At 37.5% G+C, this 20,664-nt stretch overlaps 2 protein-coding genes across 2 annotated transcripts; one reads left to right on the forward strand and one right to left on the reverse strand.

Annotated features, from left to right (window-relative positions):
• On the reverse strand, positions 1-10,206 carry dbt (dihydrolipoamide branched chain transacylase E2). The gene is made up of 11 exons (XM_007240103.3): positions 10,127-10,206; positions 8,576-8,699; positions 8,389-8,464; positions 7,088-7,275; positions 6,741-6,862; positions 5,494-5,740; positions 4,081-4,247; positions 3,911-3,988; positions 3,618-3,809; positions 2,845-2,916; positions 1-2,730 (listed from the first exon to the last, which is right to left on the reverse strand). Exons 1-11 carry the CDS (start codon positions 10,175-10,177, stop codon positions 2,563-2,565), a joined length of 1,485 nt encoding a protein of 494 aa, XP_007240165.3. The 5' UTR covers positions 10,178-10,206; the 3' UTR covers positions 1-2,562.
• A 1,447-nt stretch (positions 10,207-11,653) lies between these two features.
• On the forward strand, positions 11,654-17,969 carry rtca (RNA 3'-terminal phosphate cyclase). Its single transcript, XM_007240102.4, has 11 exons — positions 11,654-12,123; positions 12,305-12,405; positions 13,153-13,296; positions 14,155-14,278; positions 14,426-14,484; positions 14,581-14,722; positions 14,912-15,033; positions 15,157-15,215; positions 15,911-16,005; positions 16,206-16,310; positions 16,797-17,969. Exons 1-11 carry the CDS (start codon positions 12,079-12,081, stop codon positions 16,893-16,895), a joined length of 1,095 nt encoding a protein of 364 aa, XP_007240164.1. The 5' UTR covers positions 11,654-12,078; the 3' UTR covers positions 16,896-17,969.
• Positions 17,970-20,664: the final 2,695 nt, after the last annotated feature.

Raw genomic sequence — 20,664 nt, forward strand, 5'->3', positions numbered from 1 at the left:
TCCAGTAATCCAGTAACTGTAATTCTTCTTTAAATGATTGCCCTCAAAATCAACACCAGACTTAAATCTCTGAAGGATTCTTTGTGCTCACATTCGTATCCCTGCATTCTTTTCCAATAAAGCCAATGATCAAACAATACACACAACACCCACACGACCAACCCAATCTAAAACTACACACATACAGCACCCACAGAAGGGAATGAGATTTCATCTTTAAAAACAGACAATTAGAAAAGCAGTAACACCTTACAGAAAAACAACACAGTTGAGTATAACAGCGTTTTAGAGCCACTATTAAAAAAAATAGAAATAGCAGACTTTGATAATAAAAAAAGGTTAATATTTTGAGAATAAAGTCTTATACTTTAAGAAAAAAGTCATACAGTAGGGCATTTAGAGAATAAAGATGTAATATTTTAAGCATAAAGTTGGAATATTTGGAAAAAAAATCATACAGAAAGGTTTTAAGTGAATAGTCGTAATATTTTAAGCATAAAGTTGGAATATTTGAAACAATAAGTCATACAATAGGGCATTTAAAACATAAAGATGTAATATTCTGATAATAAAGTAATATTTAGAGGAAAAAAGTAATATTTTGAAGAAACAAAATATGAATATTTAGCCAGTTACTTGTAACTTGTCAAAGGATAAATTTAGAGAAGACGTAATATTTTGTGAATTAGGTTGTAATATTGTGAATTATAAAAGTTGAAATATTTTTTAAGTTACTAAAAAAAAACACAGTAGGGCATTTTGAGAAGAAATTCGTAATAGTTTGAAAATAAAGTCATATTTTAAAATAAAAAGTTGTAAGGCGAGGCAAGTAGAAAATACATTTGTACATTGTTGAAAATAAAGTTTTAAGAATCTGTGATTCTTTTTTTGGGGAAAAAACAACATTTTGAAAATAAACATGTAAAATTGAGAATAAAGGAGCATTAATACCTGCAAGCAATACCTTTTTACTGTTGTAATTCTACAACCTTTATTCTCAAAAATATTACTTATAACTTCATTCTTTCAAAATTCACAGCAATTTATAAATTTATTCTCCAAAAATTCTTGACTTTATTTTCAAAGTCTATTACTTTTCATTTTTAACAGTGACCCGAAAACATTGTCATGGTTGAGAAGTGGAAAACCATTACATCAGCATTTGTTCACTGCTATTCATCCCATGATCACAGTCAGTGTGAACACACTTTAAAGCCGTTCTGTGCAATAATGCTCAGTGTTCAAGGGAAATCACACTGTTTGCATGTACAAATACAAGAAGGTCCATGTTTGGAAAATGTCCATGAGTGGTCACCAACCAACCCCATCTACGCTACATTAGACCCATTCACCCCACATTCACCATAAAAACGGAATATCCTAGTTATAAATATCCTAATTCATTAATTCATTGACCAGTAACACCACACACACACACACACACATACATACAGTATATACTGTGCAACATTAACACACACACACACACACACACAGAAACACAATGTAACGGAAAATGATGGTGGGTAATCGTGTGCTGGCTGCCTCATACCACACACACACACTAATAATAAAGGGACTTCAGATGGTTGTTTGAGTAATACCATTAAGAAATAATAGCTATGTCATAGGAACACAATAGGAACACCATAAAGATCCATGTTGGTAACAGTGATGTGAATAGAGTGTGAAGAACCTTTACATCAATTAGTTGGGTTCTTTAGACCTTTAAAATGATCTTTAAGGCTCAGGGTGTCTCAGCAGTCATGCTGGCACTATGCCATGAGCAGCCAGAACCAAAGACCTGAAGCCTTAGATCCCAATTGGCTCCTCATCAATCCCACTGTGATGCAGGCTAGCACGGGCATCTCTTTGCTAATCTATAAGAGCTGGTGACCAGTGCTTTCCCCTGAGCATGATGGATGCCTGGTGATGCTGTTGGCAAAAGAGACGGAGCCTGACTTTACATGTATCAGAGGAGGCATGCACTTGAGGTCCTGATACCCCTAGTACCGCTAGTATTGCATTTGATAGGAGGAGTGCTGGTAAGCAAATGTGGGTTAATTGGCTCAATTACAAAAATGACAAAAATTGTAATGGTTTTTCACACACTTTACACATCTCTAATACAAACATAAATGTTCCTGGAACCAAAAGTGGTTCTTACACTGCATCAGACCATTTGAAGTACCTTTATTTTTAAAGTGCATGTGCGTATATTGGGCATGTGCATGTTTGTTAGTTTGTCCAAACCGTGTGGCTGAAGATCTTTCTACAGTAACAAAAAAATAAAAATTTAATTTCATAAACCACTTCAGTCTTGATTTAGTGTCCTTGGCATGTGCATTCATTCATATGAAGTGATGAGAGAGATGAACAGTAAGGAATATGGAGTGATGGCCAAAAGCAAGTATTTCAGTAACTTAATCAAAGGAAAAAAAACACACACAAAAAAAAACAACACAAAAATCCTAGTCAGTCAGTCTCCAGTCAGTGAGTTCAAATAGCTTGGTGTGATTTAATGATCCTAATCCTGTTCCTAATCCTGATCCCGATCCAGTCTCATTTCAGATCCAGGACCATGGAGCCAGGATTCTCCAGATAGGACTTCCACAAGTTGGAGAATCGACACATGGTGGCTCCATCGATGATCCTGTGATCCGCCGACCAGCTGACGTTCATGATGTGCGCTTTAACCACCTCGTCCTTTGCATTGAACCGGGGTAACACCTGCCAGAATTTAATAGAAACAAAAGGAATCAGAGATGTGACACGAAACCAGGGAATAAACAGTATTTTATTTATTAGAATTAAGGAAAATGTTCAAAAAAAAAAGCCACAAACCTGAAGTTTCCCAAGAGCACCGATTGCAACCTCAGGCGGCAAAATCACTGGCTTTGCATAGGTCCCTCCAATCTAAATAATATAAATTGATAGTTTGAAATTATTAAAAAAGAGGTTGTTTACTTAAATTAAGAACTATTAGTTAAAAACAGAAAAATATGCCTGGGCAAAATTATATCATCACTAATGTTTTTTTATGTGTTTGATACAGCATTTAAATGTAAAAATCTTATTTTGCATTTTTGCTATTTACAATAATTTGGGGCTTTAATTCTTCAGGAAACAGTAAATCTGATTTTTTAAACACTGAATAAATATAAAATATGTGTGTACTATTTCTCCTTTCCATTACTTTCCACTATTTATTTCACTTTTTATTACACTTACCTATCACAATTAACTGGTGAACTGCCTAGTTAAAAATGTGTTTATTGGACGCCAGCAGTCCTTAAATGTTTTATAGCACAAGCCAAAAAAATCCTTAAATGACCATCAATGTGTTGGCGTTATTAGGTAAAATGGAAAGAAAATACTACTTAGGCATATACATATATATCTATTAAATACTTACAAATATGTCCCTATTAAAAATTATATTTAAAGTAAAGGAATTGCCTGGGGGAGAGTGAGGGGGAGTATGTTGTGGTAATGAAGAATTTGGTAACCCAGGACAGATAATACCTAAAAAATTATATTTTATCCAAATTTTAAATTACAATTTTAATTTTAAAGTAAGTCTGGTCACTTTTTTTATTTATTATTATTAGACTTACTGAGCCGATGTTGGAGAGTGTGAAAGTTCCTCCGGTGAGTTCAGCTGTTCCCAGCTGTCCAGCAGCTCCTAAACTCTGCAGTCGATTGAGTTCCACAGCTATTTCAAATACACTCAACATCTGTACATTCTTCACATTGGGCACCAGCAGGCCCTGTGGAGTGTCCATCGCCAGTCCAATATTATGAGCAGCCTGAGACAGGAATGAAAACCACAGACCCAACAAAGATTAACATCAATATTTGTACCATTTTATCAAAAATGAATGAGCAGAACCTTCATATCAACACTTACCTTGTAGGTAATGTTCTGGCAAGCGTCATCCACAGAGGCGTTCAGGACGGGGAAGTGGAGCAGACCCAGAGAAGCTGCCTGTTCATCAAACAGAGAGATTCATCCAGAGTGTGATGTGCTGTATTTCAGTCACTGGTTCAGGTTAAGAATGCTAGGTAAGAAGATGTTACCTTGATAAAGAATGGCATGTAGCTGAGCTTCACTCCTCGAGACTCAGAAACTCCTTTAAGCTCCGAGCGAAGACGCACCAGCTGCGTTAGGTCCACTTCATCCTTGTAGCCGAAGTGTGGGATCTTTAGAGCTGCTGACATGGTCTTCACCATTGCCTTATGAAAACCTGTTTCAGATTAGGAGATGTGGATTAAAATGGTGCATTGAAGGTGGTCCAAATTATGGGGAAAGTCTAGGGCAGGGGCGTCCAAACTTTTTTTGTTGGGGGCCAGAAAGAGAAATATATTTGAAGTCACGGGCCACACTCTGTAGTAAAACAAATAATGAAATATACCACTTTAAATAAAATATTTTCCTGATTACTTTCATTTACACACCATTTTACTGACTTACTATCTTTATCCATCTTGTTGTGTAAACTAAGATTTTTCAAATTGTTTCATTTCATGATGTCTTTTAATATTAAACTCCTTAATTACGGCAACTTTTACACTCTTTTGCCCTTTTCCTGCGCTACAACTGAACACTCTCGGCCCTTTTAGACTCTTTGGACCGTTTTTATGCGCTACAACTGAACACTCTCGCCACTTTTAGAGTCTTTGGCCTGTTTTTCTGCGCTAGAACTGAGCGCCCTTTCCGCTTTTAGACTCTTTAGCCCATTTTTCTGCGCTACAACTGAGCACTCTCTCTGCTTTAGCCTCTTTGGCCCGTTTTTCTGCGCTACAACTGAGCACTCTCTCCACTTTTAGACTCTTTGGCCCGTTTTTCTGCACTACAACTGAGCACCCTTTCCGCTTTTAGACTCTTTGGCCCGTTTTTCTGCACTACAACTGAACACTCTCTCCGCTTTTAGCCTCTTTGGCCCGTTTTTCTGCGCTACAACTTAGCACTCTCTCCACTTTTAGACTCTTTGGCCCATTTGTGACACCTAGCGTTCAAACTTTGAATCTCACGTTATAAAAACCTGCTTAACAGTGGGCCAACTTTCATTCTATTTCTAAAATACCTCGTGTGCCGCTTCAAAAAAGGAAACGGGCTGCAAATGCCCCGCAGGCCGTAGTTTGGACACCCCTGGTCTAGGGTAATTAAAACATTGGATAAATTAGATTTTTTACTAAACAATTACTTAAAAAAGGAGATGGTGCTTCAAATTTAGTGTGGTTTGATGTGTCCAATAATGACTCCTCAACACCAAGAGGGTGAAGTTAATCACTTGCCACTTTTCAAACTGCCGCAGATGTTGCATCCACCTTGGGAGTGATATGGGGAAAGAGCGCCATCTACACACTCAGAGAGAGCAAGGACAATCGTGCTCTCTCAGACTCCGGCAGCTGATGGCAAGCTGCATGACCAGGATTTGAACCATCATCCTCAGAGCTTTATTTTTAAGAGTGTACAACATGCTGTCTCACCTTTAAGAGGCTCAGTGTGGTCTTTTCCTGTGAACACAGGTCTTGGAGCGACGGGTGCAGGGATGCTTGGGCTGGGTCTGATCTCTTTGGGCTTGGCTACAGCTGCTGGTGCAGGAGGGGGCGGCTGGATCTCGTGGAAGGGGCTCGGAGGAAGGATGGCTCCCGTCTGCCTGGCTATGAAGTTTAGTATGTCCTCTTTCAGAATCCGTCCATCCTTCCCAGTGCCAACAACTTCACTCAGCTTGATCTAATAAGACACAGGAGTGAAAGAAGCTGCAGTTTATAAACCTTCTACACAGAAACCACTTCATTAATGCTACAAACAAAACATGCATTTAGAAAAAGTTGGCTAAAAAATGGTAGTGTAAAATCACAAGGGCTTAAAGCTCTTCAAATCAGGTGGTTCCCCAGTTCCCCATTTCCAGTTAGATCAGTTCTCCACCCTGCCCCCACCAGTGACTATGGAAACAGTGCCGCTCTGGTGAACTATGTGAAGTCTTCTGGGCTTAACTGACATTTTTATTTCCAATCTACCAAAGAAGACAGAGCACAAAAAACAAACCCTGGCTAACAGTAATCAATCATGACCTTCTTTTTATTAGCTTTTTGTCCCTGTTGAGTTCAGCAGCTTCTGAGTCTGTAACACTATAATCTCCCTCTTATCACAACACCAGTTATCCTGTACCTCCTGCTGACTGTCTCTAGTCTACACTCTTCCCACAGTCCTCATAAGTAAACAGACATAATGGGGAGTGAAACCATCAGTAAAACATAATCATTGTTTTACATTTCCATCAAAGGATTAGAGAACCATAAGATCACCATATATTTTGTGAAAAGACAGTAACAGAGCACAGTGAACAGAAGTACTTTTCATAAAAAAAGTTTGTGAAGCTCAAGTCACACAAACTCTTGCATTTCTATTTGTGATGTTTTTCACATGTTGACTTTTTGTATCAGAATTAAATGATAAATGGACCACGAGAAATGCTTAAAATTACTGTAAGAGTGCAGCGTTATACCTTTTTAGCATAATTTTTTCATGTTGCATGTATAAAATCTTTGATATTATATTAGACTAACGTCCATTTCCAGTGCTTGGGATCTTTGGGCACCAATGAACTGGTGCCAGTCCTAGCGGTGATGTGTGGGGATGGTTTATCTATGTGCCTGTCTAATAAATACACAGAATATTATTATACAGATGCTGCCTGATTTCATTCACCGTACAGTAAATAATCACTCACATTGTTCTCCATTGCTAAACGGCGTACTGCTGGGGTGGCCTGGGTCTTGTGGCCTTTAATTTCCTGGTGTGTGTGTTCCTCCAGAGACACAGCGGGTGTTTCCACTACATCCTGATCTGGAGCTAACAAAGAACAACACAGGAAAAACTGCCTGTTATGTATGTAATACTGTACAGAAGATCAGAAGACATAACACTGTAAATATACATTAAGGACGCTCTTTTAGCTGTTGTATAAACATATATGTGACAGACTGGATCAAAGCAGTTTAGTAATAAAACCACAAATCTCACATCTATTTAAGTCCATCCTAAGTCATGTTTGTGTGAGAGCAGATATTGGCTTACTCTGTTCTCCAGCTCCATCAGTTTCAATATCAACCAGTGGCTTTCCCACAAGAGCAATAGAATCGATATCGTAGTACAGTTTGCGGATGACCCCATCATAGCGGCTGGTGATTGTAACAGAAGCTTTGTCGCTCTGGACCTCACAGATGCTGTCAAACTGGGACACTCTGTCTCCTTCCTTCACATACCTGTTAAAAAAAAAAGAGAGAGTCATGTGAACTACTTACAGGACATCACTTACTTCTAGGCACTAAAAGTAACAATGCTGCTCCCTGGTGGTCTAATTAAGAATCTGAGTATTTCACAAAATGCAAGCGTGTATGAGACAATTTCCTAGACTGGGATTATACCTAGTACTACTCTGAACTTTCTTTTAAGAAGAAACATACATTTAAAAATATGCTTAAAACACATCTTACATATAACATGCCTTATATTGTTCTTACTTTAATATGTACAGTATTTTAAACACAGTTAGCACTTTAAAGTCATTATATTTAAAGTTATTTTATTTTGCACAGTTGTTTATTTATTTGTGCAGTGTTATTTTTTCATACAAACAAGTTTAATAAATACACATTTCACAATAATGATGTTCCTTACTGCAATAATTCTATCTAAATCAAAGGCAAATGTACAGCAGTAAAACTGTGATTCTTTGCAACAAAAAAGGGGGGGGGGGGAGAAAAAGCTTATGAGCAGAGTTGAACACAAAATGTATTCTATTAAAACAACATCAAGAACAAACAGTGTGACAAAAAAATAAACTGGTGATGGGGAGAAACGTGGTGAGTCTCTGAATAAAAAAACAGTATTTATATACACTTTATTTGTAACTTAATATGTAATATGTATTGTATGTAAACTACACCAAAACCATGATGGGAAATAAGTCTTTTCAGAGTCTTTACAAAGTCATGTAGTGTATGGAAGGGAGAGAGAGAGAGAGTCTGAGAGTCTTCATCACAGTGACGCTGTTTCGAAAGTTTGGAGGAACGTTAAGGGTGGATGAAAGTAGCGGTTGTCTCTTTTCGTAGCTTGCTGGATTAGCATCCGTGCTAACTAGCCATTAATCAGTGCCAATAAACAGCACAAGCAGCTGCGAAAACACAAACTTGGAACAACTGAAAGCTTAATACCATTGGCTTAGCTTATACAGGTTTGGAGCTTAGAGATTTTAATTTTTTTAATTAAGTCAAAGAATACAGTTTTGATTACAAGATCACTTTAGAAAATAGTAAAATAAAGTAGTTTATAATAAACTACACCAGGGCCAACAAAAAAAAGTTACATTAGCTTACCATTCTTTAACTGTCACCTCCATGATCCCCTCGCCAATGTCAGACAGTTTGAATTGTAAAATGGGTCCTGCTGCAGCTGTGTTAGGAATCAGCAAAAGGTAACAAAAAAAAACATTAAAACATTATGAGATGCACATGTTGTGCAATCGTACTTGATATTCATCATAACAAGAAATAGAGAACTTACCATAGCTAGTTCTGAAAAATCTGTGCTGATGTATAACACTGACATTGTATGAGAGGGGTGTGTATACGAGAGGTGCTTTCTGAACCCTGGAGGAGCACCACTTGTGCAGGTGTTGTACAGAGACCTACAACAAAACAAAGCATGAAAGATTTTAGAGAAGTTAAGACTGAACTCATCCACTGCTGTCTACTGTTCTACTTATTGGAGACAGCGTAATAACAAAATATAACAACGTACTGCTGCAAAAGATCAGCTCCCAATTAAATAACAGGGCTTTTTGTTTGATCAAACTCACTTATGCAATAATTTCGGAATATATTCACAGTATCAATCATAGGTTTGTTTACAGAGATAAAGCGAATGAACTCCTGCTTTCAGAGTGCCTCTAGATTTCCAGAAAAAAATGTGCATTTAATTAATTTTTACACATTTTAAGACACCAAGCAAATAATAAACACTACAGTTAAGTGTCTGATCCAGTAACGAGTAATCAAGCAAACTAAATATAATAATAAAATCATAATTAAATGCCACATTAAAGTGGTATATTGGCATATGTTCAATTTTATACTTTTATTAGAACAACTAATCTAAGGTGACATTTTGCAATAAGGGTACATGAATTAACAGGACTTATGACAGAATGCCTCAAGTAATTATAATTGACACAATTTAAGGCATTATTAATCATTACAACTAAATTCATTAATATTTACAACTTTCTTAATCATACAATTCTGCTTTTTACATTTAATAAGGTCTTAACTAGTGTCAATTAATAATTAGTTGAGACATTACTTAAGCATTTAACAACGTTTATTACTGTCATAATGAATGTTAATTAGGTTAATTGTCAACATTATGTAAAGTGTTACTGAATCTACAGTATATTAGTAACGTTATATTATATTCTGTTTTGTTTTTACACTTTTTGTTTAGAAAAATAATTGTGTGTGTGTGTTTCTGTATAGCTTTAATGTATTTAGAAAGAAAGAAAGAAAACACATTGAATTAGTAGAAATATGTCAAATATTTGACTGGTACTGTATACATAGCTAGTCAAAAGCTGGTTTCCAGCTAGTTTACCAGCAAAAGCTAGTTCACTAGCTTGTTGTATTTCTGGACTGCTGTATTTTAGAGTTTACAATGTGTGATTTACTGTCAATAACGTGATTTTAGCCAACTACATTTATTAGCTAATTTTTTAACCTTACTCATAAAACTATTAAACAGTACGACTATAAGCTACTTACAAATAATACCCAAATATTTGGCGATCAATCGGCTACTTGCCTATAAAATGCTATAAAATGTACTGTATTGTTGTTATTATATATTGAGTAGTTCCAGTATCGGTTCCTGTAGCTTTACAGAAACAGGAGCAGCAGCAGCTGCACAGACCAGCACAGCACAGCTCACACACAGCACAACAGCTCGCTCCTGCTCTTTAAACTTGCTGGTCTGCAGAATATCAATCTAAACACACACGCAGAACCCCTCAGCCCTCCTTTCGCTGCTCTGAAATGCGTTTAAAAAGCTGTACAAACCCACCAGGCGTCTAATAACCGGGAATGAGCCCCTCACGGTCATGAGCGCCGCCATGTTTTTCTTCTCCTGAAATTAAAAATTTGCATACGTGCTTGTGGCGTAATGATCACGCCCCGAACTGCCGGCCAATCAGACCGCGAGTTCGCCCCGCTGATCTGGGATCAGAGCTGGCAGAGCGTGTTAATCAGGGAAACAGAGAGAGAGAGAGAGAGAGAGAGAGAGAGAGAGAGAGAGAGAGAGAGAGAGAGAGAGAGAGAGAGAGAGAGAGAGAGAGAGAGAGAGAAAGCGTAAATCTGACCTGAGATCAGCGCGAAAAGCGCACAAAAGCCTTTTAACAGCGACCGCAGGAGCAGCTGTGTTTCTAAACTTCTCACAACGGCTTTGTTATTATTATTGTACCAGGCGCTGTTTCTACCGTGTTTTCGTGGCTTTTTTTAACGGACTCAAGATCCATATGCCAAAACTGTACTAATTTTTGACACACATGGCTTAGCACGCTATTTTAAAGCATGTAGCTTAGATATCCCTGTAAATTTTCTAATTTAGAAAAAAGTGTTTCAGATCTGTGAGCTTGGTTCCACATTTCTAAATAATAAATACGCCTAAATAATATTAGACTCCTACGAGGACAGATTTGAATGACACTACTCTTTGTACACATGTTATTTGTATTTATTTTAACATAAGTGTTTTACTGAATAAATAAACACTTACTCTTCAGATAAGGAGGTTTCCATTAAACTTTTCACATGGAACTATTTCTTTGCACAGTACTATAAACATATAGCTTACATTTAAACACACTCCAACGTCACACTAACAAATTATTAATTTTTTAAGCAATAATTTGCTAATAAAAGTTATGTATATTTTTTTCTGTATTCATTTCTTGCTGTAAAGAACATTTCTGTTCAAAAAATCTATTCAAACTAAGCTTATTCTAATTTTATCAGTCTCAGTTTTGCATTGTTTTACTTTCTTTGGTGATTTTTTTTCTCTCGTCTGGCCTAGGACAGATTTTGAGGTAAATGCTCAAACTTTGGTCAAACAAGTCTCAAAATTAGATTTTAGGACTTTTGGTCACATAGGACTACTGATTTAAATCACATTTTATAATTAAGTAAATAAAAAGTCGACTTGTACAATTACAGCAGCAACCTTAACCCTAAGAGGAAACTTAATAAAGAAATAAAAAACCCTTTAAAACTAAGCTATTAAACGGTTGCCATACATTTTGGCAATATGGTTATTGTATGTGATGTTATTTTTTTTCTTGTTTTTGTCAATTTTAAATGTGTACAATTCTTAGTTTTTATGTATTATAGATTTTTTTCTTCTCTTGAAATAAGATATTTAAATTGTGTCAAATTTTAGTAATTAAGTAATAAAGAATGCAATTTTATTTTATTTTTTATATAATTATTTATAACATGATGATCAGTCACCTCACTGTAAAACAGCTCACTAAACTTAGCCATGCGTCACCGCACTACTACTACTGCGCAGGCGCGCTGGTGGTGTAGCAGCAGTACCAGCAGTGTGTGACTAACTGGCCAGACTAGTTGTAGAGCAGTTGGAGAGAGTGTGTTCCTGCTCAGCAGACTTAACTCTGTTTTCCGGGCTCTGAGCGCAGATACTGCCTGCCCGTTTAAAAGAGCAGGGTTTAGACTCTTGCTTCTGCTCCCCGGACTCTCCCCGGCCCTTTGCGGCAGTGTGTAACCGCCGCTCGGCGCTTTCTGCCCCGCATTGTTTGGGAGCTGCTCGCCGGTGCGGCGTAAACTACGGCGCTAGCTACTCGGCTAGCTAACCTAACTTCAGCCAGGCGGGACTGGGGGCTGTTCTCTCCGGGAAAAGCGTCCCAGCGTTCAGAGCCTTTAGCCTCCTTTATCAGGAGGGGCCAGGGATATTTAATTCGTCGATTATTTCTCGTAATTTTTTATCTGGGTCTCAGAAAAATGGCCGCAACGACGCACGAAATGGACGGAAGTGTAATGGAAGGGGTGAGTTGTGCTAATTTTGCGCTAATTCGCCTTTATTTGTGTAGTTGTTTACTCTTGTTAAGGCTATTTAAACGCTGTAACGCTTCTTAAGTTATTTCTAGCTGGTTCAGTATCGTGTAAAGTGTTTTAAAGCCTGCCCGAGCACTGAAAGAAACACCCCGGTCCTCGCTCTCTCTTTCAGGGGGGACAGATCCTGCGGGTGTCCGCTGCTCTGAGCTGCATCCAGGGGGCTTCTCTCAAAATCAACAAAATCCGAGCAGGCAGGAGCACACCAGGCTTGAGGTAAGAGAGCGTTAGATCCACACCACAGATTGAGCTTTTATTAGTGGCGTTTAGGATGTTCTGCTTTAACTGCCACCACCAGCCTCTCTCTCTGTCTCTCATCACCACCCCTCCCCAACTCAACACTCAGCCGTGAAACAAAAGCTAACTAGCTACCCTAAGTTGCTTATGGAGACTCTGCGCTTAATCCACGTCTATAAGTTTGCTTTTAAGCTTAACTATACAGCTGTTTAGTTCATAATAATGCGTGTTACCAGTCTGTACCTCTGTGCTGTTTAATTTTTAGAATAAATTAGTTCTAAAATGCTCTGATGAATAGAGGCCTTTGTGTGAGTCCCAGCACTCACACTCACTACAAGCACATGGCCAGCCAGCACTATTCTAGCTAACTAGATAACTAGCTAGGTTATATTACATTTTTAACTTAACTCAATCTTATTTAATATCTAATCTAGTATTTATATAAATCTAAACAACACCCTTATGCAGTGTTAGATGTGCCTACGTATGCTAAATGATGTTGTGTTCCAGAAGAGAAAATGTGATTGTTGAAAGTTGCAGAAAGATGTTCATGTGATTTCTGATGCTGTAATCACACTGAGGTAATGATCATTATGATCACCAGCAGCAGCAGCAACAACTACATCTACAGTTGGGAGCTCCTTGCACTCATTCTTGTCTTTGCTCCATTGTTATCACCCCCCTCCCCTTCCTCTTTTACTTACTGCTCCCCTCTTCAACCTCCAGGCCTCAGCATCTGTCAGGGTTGGAGTTGCTCAGGGACATGTGTGATGGCAATCTGGAGGGAGCTATGGTGGGCTCCACAGAGATCACATTGACTCCTGGGAAAATGAAATGCGGAAACTATATCGCTGACACCCAGACTGCAGGGTAAGTGAATGTGTGGTGTGTTGAAGTTTTCTGAAAATGTAAATTTGTTTTATCTTAATGGCATAGTGTTTAACCAAGTGTGTATTATTATTATTATTATTATTATTATTATTGTTTTTTATGTATTTATTTATTTTTCTTTAACCCTTAGAACCCCAACCTATTTTGATGTTTTCATCCGTTTCTCAGTTCCCCCTTTCACTTGTTAACACAGTTTTGTTTGGAGACAATTTTTATGAAATTTGTCACTGGGGTTACAAGAAACTTTATGAAGCATATCTAAGTCCAATACAATGGGGTATAAGTAATAAAGAAAAAAATACATATGCGCAAAAATGTGTAAAGAAATATATATTTTTTCCCTGTTCGTACTACATTCTTACATGCTTGTAGTAAACTTACTACAAAACTGTTGTTTTGTTGTTTTTGTTTTTTTCCTTTTCCCCCCCTGATACCTTGTGCAGTTAGACGACTTTTATTAGATGAATTATGAAAAAGCATTGGCTCTCTCTCATCTCTGGTCTTGAAGACCTCCTACCCTGTATGTTCTGGGTGCTTCCTTTCTCTAAGTAACCTGATTCAAAATGTCAGCTAGTTATCAAAAGACAAAATCCAAATTAGTTTGCTAGCTTTTTCCACAGCTTCTAAAAAAATATTTTTCCTTGTAAAAAGGAAAGAGTTAATGCCATAGACTGTTAATACAAAAACTGAGTTTTTGTATTAACCTCTTTGTAGGCCATTTTTACCTGGAAACCTTTTTTATTCCATTAAGTTGGAATTCATGCTATTGATTTCATAAGTCATGCAGATAATTTTGACTAAACTGCTAACACAGAAGTCAATCTTCTTTTTTTATAGGAGTGTTGGGCTTCTGCTTCAGATTTCTCTGCCCTGTGCTCTGTTTACTGGAGGACCTTCAGAGCTCTGCTTGAAAGGAGGTACCAATGCAGAGATGGCACCCCAGATTGATTACACGCTCAAGGTAAAGTCACATTTCAACTAGGGTGATATACTTTCCAATTAAAGTAAAGTTCTAACTTTTAAATTGTATTAAAAATAAAGTGTCAAAATAAATATAAATAAGTACAGTTTTCAAACCAATTTTACATATATATTTTATATTCTACAGGTGTTCAAACCCATTGCAGAGAGATTTGGCGTGCAGTTTGACTGTGATTTAAGAATGAGGTGTGTTCTTCTCTCCTTCACTCACATTACATGTTAAGTGTAATTGCCTGTGATACCTGAAACTCAGTCTTGTGATTTGCTTTGTACTCCTCACAGAGGTTATTACCCAAAGGGTGGTGGAGAAGTGGTTGTAAAAGTGAACCCTGTGAAAGAGCTGAGTCCCATCAACATGACTGAAAGAGGCAACATCACTAAAATCTACGGCCGGGCCTTTGTGGCTGGGGTTCTTCCTTTCAAGGTATGTTTCTCAGAAGTTGAGCTCTCTTTGGTGTTTATTGTCCTTTAAGGCATCAATGTCTTGTGATATAATTACATAAGTGCATAACATTTACTGACAGAAAACTCTTGATAATGCCTTTTGTCGCCAGACTTGTTATTGTTTAGGCTAAATTGGTAAATGCTGATTGAATGTCTTTCTTATTTTTAGCTTGCGAAGGACATGTCCACTGCAGCAGTGCGCACTATCCGGAAAGAGATTAAAGACCTTTACATCAATATCCAGTCTCTGCAAGAGAAGGACAAGGCCTGCGGCAATGGCAACGGCATTATGTAAGTTGAAAAAAAACAAGCCAAGCAGCAACTAAGTAAACCTCTGTTTGTTTTCCTTTAAAATATTAGAACTTAAAATGACAGTTTTGTAACTGCATCATGTCTATTAATTGTTCCAAACAGAATCATTGCAGAGTCATCTACTGGCTGTATATTTGCTGGCTCAGCTCTGGGCAAGAAAGGTGAGAGCACTCTCTTTATTTTGATTATTTATTTTATGTATTATTATTATTATTATGTTTTTATGTATTTTATGTATTTATTTATTTTTATTAGGCCAACAGTCCGTGATGTTACATACACTATTTGCCACATTGCTGCACTTTTTTTCTTTTGCCACTAGTTGTCAGCACACAGTACAGAGTGTAATGCTTTGTTAGTCTAAGCTCGTTCAATGTAAAAAAAAAAAAAAAAAGGTTGTAAGTAAAGACAGATTTGATTAAGTTCTGTTATTGCTAAGCTATAGTAGCATTAGGACATGTTTAACAAATAGTTTGCATACAGAAACAAAGTAATTTTACAACTTGTTGCACAAAATAAATCTGAAACTTAATTGAATATATAAATAAGGAGGTGACGATAAATACTATGTGGGAGTCATTCAGTTAATATTTGTTTGAATGAATTGTGCCTAAAATATGCATTGAATTCATTAAACATTAATTTAATAGTTAGATTATAACTAGAAATATCTTTTAACAGGCATTCAATAAATATAATAAACGTTTCTTAAACATTTTCCCCAATTCTAACCCCTCCCCAAACGAACAGATTGCCTGCCTGCACACACTGCTGGTAGATCGTGTATTTGTGTTGTGTGCAGATAAATGTAAAGGTGTCATTAAATTGCTGATTTATTTTATCTGTTTTCCTCCAGGCGTATATGCAGACAAAGTGGGTATCGAAGCTGCTGAGATGCTCCTAAAGAACATTAGGCACAACGGCTGTGTGGATGAGTTTTTGCAAGACCAGGTCAGAACCAGAAAGACAGACACAATCAACACAGACAAAAGTAGTTTATATGCAGGCTGATACATGGCATGCATTAGCCACTTTCTTACTGCCCTTACACCCACTCAAGATTTATGGTTTATTGACTCTCCCTGTTGGTGTTGTTGTTATTATTGTTTTATATCATCCCATGAGGGTAAATATTTTGTTCTCTTTTACAGCTGATCATTTTCATGGCCTTGGCTAAAGGCACGTCTCGAATGCGCACTGGCCCGATCACTCTGCACACACAGACTGCCATCCACGTTGCTGAGCAACTCACTAAGGTAATGTGTTTAATTATGACCTAAAGTACTCTGGTGGTAAGATATGCTTAGGCAAGACTTTCTACACAGTATCTATTAAAGCATCATTTTGTAGCTTTAAGTAGCAACTTTAGAATCAAGTTGATTTTGTTATGGGGAGAATGGTGTCTCTGCTGAAATGCTGCGACTGCACAGATATGGAGAGGGGTCCCGTGCAACCTCACCATAGTCAAATATGTGTAAATACCTGTAATATTACTCTACTGCCTCAGTCTTTATACTGCTTTCACTTCAGATGTAGCTTTTGTAATTCTCAGCTTGACAACAAATGCATGTGTACAAGCTTCCATTGAAGTGTAATTTGTATTTACTGTAGAGATCCCAGGAGTATAAAATAACTTTGCCTAATTGCCTAATGCTTCTTTATTTAATTTGTAATTTAAGGAATTAAATCAGTGTAGTTTTAGTAATTAACAGTAAAATGAATGGTCTTTTCCCTCCCTGCAGGCTAAGTTTGCTATACATAAGGCAGACGATGAACACGCCAACAACGACACCTACATCATTGAGTGCCAGGGTACCGGTGCCACTAACGCTAATCTGTAAATGATCGGATCGGTCATCCTTGGTTCATCTCCAGCCAAGGTAGAGGGGAGTTTTCAAAAGAGTCGACTGGAGGTCGTGTAGCAGAAACACACTACTGTAACTGACTGGATGGCCTGAGGACAACTTGACATTCTCTTCGCATTTCTACACAGAATGGACAATTGATTTATTAGTCTCTCCACTGACCTCGGGTCAGTCCGCTTTGTCCACGCTTTTCCCTTTTCAATATCTATCCTTTCTCAAATGACTTTTGTTACTCAGGGTATTGCCTTACACTATAACGAAGTGGTGTTGCATTAAAGATAGTTTATTAGACCAGCCAGATTATCCTTAATTATTAACAGTCCTTGATATCATTGATCGATCAGATCTCTCTGAATTTGTCCTGTTTGCTGTCCCCAGTTTCTGCTCCAACACAAGCCTTAAAGACGAAATGTTGTTCCCTTAAAAACCCTTCTGTTACCACAATCGAAATCAGATCAAGTTTACAGCTCATATCTGACTGAATTATTTGCATGGAATTAGTAATATTCATGTATGTCACTGTTAAATATAGTGCACTATGTGTACATGGGGAGGAGGAAAAGGTTCTCTTGTCCCTGAACAAAATTAAGTTCCTGTAGCTGCTTTGTCTTCTATTCTTTTGTAAATTATTTAAGTCGATGTATTGAATGAATGGCACCATGCTTTATTTTGGGGGGGTTATTTTGTTTTTTCTTTATTTTTTTGTTTTTCCTTTTTGATATGTTTCATTTGAAGCTCCTAGAACTCCTAGAACTGTGAGATGTTGGTGGGGGGCATTTGTGTGTAACTGTTTGAGTTTTGAAATCCTGGTTAAAATTGTAGCGTTTACTGCTTGTTATTTATGAGGAGGGATTGCAGGTGGTGATTTATGGTAAGCCTGGGATTTTCTTCTTCTTTTTTTATATATGCTTTTTTTTGGTTTGTTTGTTTTTTTTTTCTTTACTGTAGGAGATGACAGTGGCCTCTTGTTTTGTTTTGTCTTTTGCTTTAAGATATTTTTGGAAGAAAACAAATCACAATAAAAAAGCCAAGGCAGAAAAAGACAAAGAATATGTCCATTGACTTTTGGCCTGCTGTTGAGTCTGGCCTGACTTACCTCTCTTTATCCAAATCTTAATCCTTTCACTAAGAGCCTGTGTGTGTTTTTAAAAATAGTGTGTTATCTACAAAGTTTACCCAACAGTGGAAAACAGTGCTCACAAGTGTCAGTTGTGAAGAGTGCAACTTTAAGGCTGTTGCCTGAAGGCTGAGTCCCTTTGTGCTCAGGGGGCAATACAATTACCCCCAGCAGATGCTCGGACAATAGGGGGAGAAAGAAAGAATGGGGTAGCCCCATGCGAGATGAATGAATATGCATGGAGCCCTTGGGTCTGGGAAGGGTGCATCTGCAATTGTTTGCGAGAGAGAAGATCCTCTGTGGGGGCTGGTGGGAGCGGCCTGTGCGACTGTATATTCAATATCCTGTCGGGTCAGAGTCCCAGGCTGTCCTCTGCATCTGTCCCTGAAAGGGGTAAAACGGTGCCCCAAAAGCAGCATGGGGACACAGAGGGAATAACAATTATATTTCCATCCCAATTGTAGTGTAGAGTTCACAGCAAATGCAGCAGACAATCAATCAGTTATAGGTATTAAAATATTGTGTATATAAATGATTAGGAAGAGAAAAAAAAACAGTAATACAGTGAAGGTGCACATTATCTGGAAACCTTAAGCTCTAGATTGTTTGGTTTTTTTGTGTGTAGATTTTGTTTTTTCTGGTGTATTACTCGTTAAAAAATTTTGCCAGTTTGTTTAAACAAAGGAAATTATTTTGGTTTTAACAACTATAGTGTAACACTACAGGTTGAATCAGCTACCACAGGGGGGCACTCTACCACACACAGTGGAAAAACACAGTGGACCAACACCAGTGACCAGCAGATGACATGACTCTTCAAACCATCACTGATTGGGGAAACTTCACACTAGACCTCAAGCAGCTCAGACTGTGTGTCTCTCCACTCTTCCTCCAGACTCTGCTCCCTTGGTTTTCAAATGAAATGTAAAATTTACTGATGATCAGTGATGTTTAGAGGTTTGGAGAGACATGTCAACTGCTGGTGTTGATCCGCTGTGTTTTATCAAGTCCAAAGTCAGTCAACTTTTATGGATGTGGATTTTATTTTCCAGCAGGAAAATACCTGACCAACTGCAGCAACCCCAGATCATTTACTTAGTTAAATCCAGGTGGTGTTTTTGGTGCATCCATACTTTTAAGAATTATAGTTACACTGAATTTTCCTGGACAAAAATAAGAGACCACTTAAAAATGATGAGTTTCTTTGATTTTACCAAATTGAAACCCTCTGGAATATAATCAAGAGGAAGATGGATGATCACAAGCCATCAGGCCAAGCTGAACTGCTTGAAATTTTGCACCAGGAGTGGCATAAAGTTATCCAAAAGCAGTGTGTAAGACTGGTGGAGGAGAACATGCCAAGATGCATGAAAACTGTGATTAAAAACCAGGGTTATTCCACAAAATATTAATCTCTGGACTCTTAAAAACTTTATGAGTATGAACTTTTTTTTTTTTTTTTGCATTATTTGAGGTCTGATAGCTCTGCATCTTGTTTTCTGCAAATAAATGCTCTAAATGACAATATTTTTATTTGGAATTTGTGAGAAATGTTGTCTGTAGTTTACAGAATAAAACAACAATGTTCATTTTACTCAAACATATACCTATAAATAGCAAAATCAAAGAAACCTATCAATATATCACCTTTAAAGTGTCGTGTCCACAGCAGACACCAGAAATTTTTACAAAAAAAAAAAAAAAAATTTTTGAAGATTATTCTTCATTTTCCAGATCCTTCTGTTATCTTGTGCTCTATGTGTGCAGTAAAATAATGGCTTGTAGATGAAAAACAGCTGGCCTTGTTTGTTCTGGAAGCTCAGACACCTGCTCTGGAAGGGGTCGTTACATAACCGAGGTCTTTATCGCTTATGATCTGCAGCATTGCCTCTTCCTCATGGCCCTTTAAATAACACCAGCGTTCACCTACTGTTACACAGCGGCGGCCTGAGAGCAGCGGGTGAAGATTAGGCGGGATTAGTGAATTTATTTCTGTCTATCGCTCTCATTTCTCAGAGGTTTCGCAATTGTATTTTTATGTATTTAAGCTTGTTTCATCATGAAGTTGAAATACAGCAGATTTTGGAAACACATTGCAGAATGGAGGAAAGAAGTGCATTTCTAAAGAAAGCATGAAGTAGTAGCAGTTTCAGTTCCTTTTTAATGGGAGCTGAAAAAAATATGCTTTGCTTTAAAATAAGAATATGGCCAATTTTTTTATCGCAGTATATGTTTTTATTTTGATTAATACAATATAATTCCAATAGGCCTATTGATTTAAACAATATCCTGTGAAAACCACTAAACCTACACATTTTGCCAATTAGTTTTTTTGCACCCTGTATCTGTCAGTGACTGTCAGTGTGAATGTATATTGGGTAATTCTTTACAATAAGGGTCACAAATCACATTTCCTGCACATGGCAAAAGTCATGGGACACCATACTAGTTTCTGTCCTGTGACATTGGGAGTGATAAATTACCATTTTGCTGTTGTAGCCCTGGTGTGTGTGCCCCCTAGTGGTTGAAATTTTAGTTCTGCTTATGAAACTCACCTTCAAATTATGATTTCATTGTATACAGAGGATTTTTTCCATTATGATGAAACAGTGGGCAGTTCTTTTTTAG

This window comes from Astyanax mexicanus, chromosome 16, assembly GCF_023375975.1.
Source record: "Astyanax mexicanus isolate ESR-SI-001 chromosome 16, AstMex3_surface, whole genome shotgun sequence".
NCBI classification, from domain to species: Eukaryota; Metazoa; Chordata; class Actinopteri; order Characiformes; family Acestrorhamphidae; genus Astyanax; species Astyanax mexicanus.